This window comes from Crocuta crocuta, unplaced genomic scaffold, assembly GCF_008692635.1.
Source record: "Crocuta crocuta isolate KB4526 unplaced genomic scaffold, BGI_CrCroc_1.0 scaffold610, whole genome shotgun sequence".
Classification (NCBI taxonomy): Eukaryota; Metazoa; Chordata; class Mammalia; order Carnivora; family Hyaenidae; genus Crocuta; species Crocuta crocuta.
This window is the reverse complement of record NW_027527456.1, coordinates 515,520-519,333: the sequence shown is the minus strand read 5'-3', so window position 1 is coordinate 519,333 and position 3,814 is coordinate 515,520. Positions and strand designations below refer to the sequence as shown.

General features: G+C 54.1%; 1 protein-coding gene across 1 annotated transcript in view; it reads right to left on the bottom strand.

Moving 5' to 3' along the window:
- Positions 1-2,217: 2,217 nt before the first annotated feature.
- The window catches only part of NDUFB11 (NADH:ubiquinone oxidoreductase subunit B11), a 2,886-nt gene continuing 1,289 nt past the window's right edge, over positions 2,218-3,814 (bottom strand). The window contains 2 exon segments of the mRNA XM_077763005.1: positions 2,218-2,445; positions 2,623-2,753. Of these exon segments, the coding sequence (XP_077619131.1) occupies positions 2,319-2,445; positions 2,623-2,753 (258 nt within the window). The 3' untranslated portion in view covers positions 2,218-2,318.

Genomic DNA, 3,814 nt, shown 5'->3' with positions numbered 1-3,814 from the left:
ACTCTTGGTTTTGGCTCAGGTCATTGTCTCATGGTTCGTGAGGTCAAGCCCCGCGTCAGGCTCCACGCTGACAGCGTGGAGCCTGCTTTGGATTTTTATCTCCCTCTCTCTCCACCCCTCCCTTGCTCATGTTCTCTCATCCTCTCAAAATAAACTTTAAAACAATTTTTTTAACATTTATTTATTTTTGAGAGTTAGAGAAACACTGAGCACAAGTAGGGGAGGGGCTTAGAGAGAGGGAGACACAGAATCTGAAGCAGGCTCCAGGCTCTGAGCTGTCAGCACAGAGCCCGACGCAGGGCTCGAACTCAGAAACCATGAGATCATGACCTGAGCCAAAGTCAGATGCTTAACCGACTGAGCCACCCGGGTGTCCCTCAAGATAAATAAATACACTTAAAAAGAAGTTTTGAGGTGGCCAGTGTGGCTGGGCCTCAACGAGGGAGGAGGAAGGTGGTATTGTTGGCATGAGAAAGGGAACAAGGGCATGGATTTTAGGATTTTGTCTCAGTGCAGCCTCTTGTTTGACTAGAATAGAGGTTTCTGGAGAGCCTGAGAGCTTGATGAGGAGGCAGAACTGGGAAGACTGGAAGCACTCATCTGCTCGTCCTCCGTGGCCGTAAGCCTGAAGGGCATTGATGGTGGGGCCCGGCACTTACACCGGAAGTAACAATACCACATCTGTGACAGCCATACGTGTAACCGTCCCCGCTCTAAGTGAACGGACGTGCCCGAACACCTGCTCTCGTGGGACTTCCATCCTGATGGGGTTGGTGGGGGGGATGCGGTCTCTGGGCCCACGGTAGGGCATGGTGGCCCCCGGCTGAGGTGTATTATAGGGACCATTACCCCGATATCCTCAGGTACTTCGTGGCTAGGATGATCTGTCCCTTGCACTTCCACGGTCCCAGTAACCGCAGGCTGGGAAGGTGGAGGGTACTCTCTTTACATGTTAGGAGTCTCTGCTTTGGGGGCCTGTCCTCAGGTTGGGAGACTGGTCCCATAACGAAGCGCTCAGGGAGTGAAACTGCTCACTTCCGGGAAGGTTCATGTGGATCTTGCTCCCACCTTAGCCACATGCCAGTGGACTGAGGCTCCTCCCGAGACTCAGTAGCTATGGGCAGAGACATCACCTCTAGCGGTGGGTCCATTGAGCCAGATTTTCTTCTGGCAGCCAGGGACTGGGGGCTCCTGCGTTCTCTTTAAGCCCCGAGCAGGGACATGCACAGAGATGGTAGCAGTGAGCATGTGATCTGGGAGTTCTAAAGTATGAGCTGTGGAATGCGGCCACCGGGGAGAGGGGAGAGGTGTCGGGGCATGTAGGGGAGCCGGGATGTCCAAACTGAACAGGGATCTAGGAGACTCCCTGGAAAGAAACGGACAGCCAGGGCAAGTCTCCCCCTCCGTCTTCTCGACCCCAGAAAGACCCAGGGAGCCTGAAAGAATGAGACCCTAGTGGAAGGAGACAGCCTATTCCCAGAGGAGTGTGCAGGGGGAGACTTGCTGCGAGAGGGAGAGACATGAGAGGAGAGAGGAGGGGAGCAGGCAGACAGACAAAGCCCCACAGGCACACAGAGAGAGGAGATGTGCATCTGGGGTCAGAGACCACCCAGATTGGGACGGAAGGGAAGGGAGAGGCATCCAGCCTCACCAAGACCCGAGACGGGCGGAAAGGCCAAAGCGAGGGAGACAAGCCACCACCCTCAGCGACAGAAAAGCCCCGCTCTGACACACCACCCTCCATCCTTGGCTGTCCTGATCCTTCTTCTAACACCCGTCCCAGTGTGGTAGCTTTTCTCTAAAGACGGTTGCCATCAATTTTTTCCTATACGCTACACCCCCACCCGGAGGAACCCTGCAGCGCCGTGGAAGCAGCCTGGGCTATTCTGCTGGAGAGGGACGCCCCGTGGTCGATCGAAGGGCCAGACACGTGAGTGAAGAAGCCACCTTGGACGTCTATCCCAGCTGAGCCCTCAGATGCCTCCAGCCCCAGCCAGCATGTCACTGAAGCCACCCGAGGCCCCAAGAAGACCCACCTGCCCGAGCCCGGTCAACCACAGGACCGTGAAAGACAATGCTCGAGTGTCGTGTTAAGCCACACCGCTTGCTGCCCACCGACAGAGAGCCGGGCTACCCAGAAAAGGCTGCAGAGGCCTTTGGAGACCTGACGCCCCCATTCCCACATCCCGTCCTCACAACAAAACCAACGCCAGCCAGTCAGACTTTCAGTCCCTTTAATTAGGCGCGCTGAACAAAGGGCAGAATGACAGGCAGGTGGTGAGAAGATGCTGCTTCTTGAGCCTCCACTGGGCAACCGGTCAGTCCTCATCCTCCGGCAGCTGGATCTTGCTGGGGTCAAAGCAGTTGGACTCCATGATGGGGAGGCCGTTGGCCTCTCGGTATTTAACGAGCCTCTCCGCTTCCCGGCGGGCCCACTCCTGCATTCTGGAGGCAGAAGCACGGGGGTAGACGTGAGGGGGCCCACACTGGACACCGATCCCCATCTAGGCCCCTCCCCTACTCCCACCGGCACAAACAACAGGGTTCCCGGCGCAGTCGCCTGCAACCTCCATCCCTGCCTCTGCCCCCGCCCATCCCACTCTCTCCGACACCCCCATGCACCTGTAATCAGGCAGATAAGCTATAAAGGTGCTGCCGAGGACCAAGACAACGGAGAAGCCAAAGAAAAAGACGACCCGCATGTTCCAGAGGTCCACAACGGGGTCCCTGTCGTAACCGTGGGAGTCTGGGTTCTATGGCAAGAAGAAGAGGTCAGTGAGGGCTTCCTGAGGCTCCACAAAGCCTTACGCTGGCCGTGCAGAAGTTGGTCCCCAGTTTCATCTCAGACCAATCTCCCCTCCCTTCTTTAATTCCTCTTTCTAGTCTTAGGCCTTGTCAAACTCCTTGCTACCGCAGGGCCTTTGCACTTACTGGTCCCGCTGCCTGGAAAGCCTTCCCCCCCATTTCTCGTCATGGCTGGCTCTGTCTCCTCATTTGAAGTTTGGGCTTCATAATCACTTCCCTTAGGAGGCACTCCCTAGTCACCTTATCCATTACTGGTCTCACACTACAGGAAATTGCCACTGTCGTGGGTGAAAAATGCTTGAATATTGCCAACTTCCTATGGTTTCACCTGAAAAAACCTCCCCCCGACCCCCAAATCACTCTCCATCCACTGATCTTGCTTAACTTTGTTTCTAGAAGTTGGGAATTTACCAAGACAGCATCTCCCCAGATCCTACCACATTAGTTTTTACTATCATATACTCATTACGCCCATTTCCAGATATTTTACATGTTTATTTTGTGTTCTCCATCATCATATATGCTCTATGAGAGCACAGGCTTTATCCGATTTCCACACTGCTGGACCCCTAGGGCCCTGAAACTGCACCTGGCATGCAGCAGGCCCTCCAGCCTTATCTACAAAATGAGTGAATAAATGAATGTGCCCTCCACATATCCAAGCCAGAGGTTAGTACTGATGAAGTACCTATTGTGTACCATACACAAACTCCACAATATCCCAGCGAGGTGGAAAGCAGCAGTAATAATTAACACCTTTCAGTGCTGAAAACTAAGAGCCAGGTGCTGTACTGGGCATTCTGACTCCTTTAATTACATGAGGCAGATGTAGTATTTTATTTTCTACCAGGTGTCCTAAGACTTTCCCCGTTTTCCGAAGAGGCACTGGGGAATGAAGCTACTCGCCCAAGGTCACAAAGACGAATGACCGGCAGGCACCTGTATTCCAACCCTGGGATTCTGGTTTCTGAGTCTCTGCTATCAACACAGCACCAGCAGACAGGGTTCC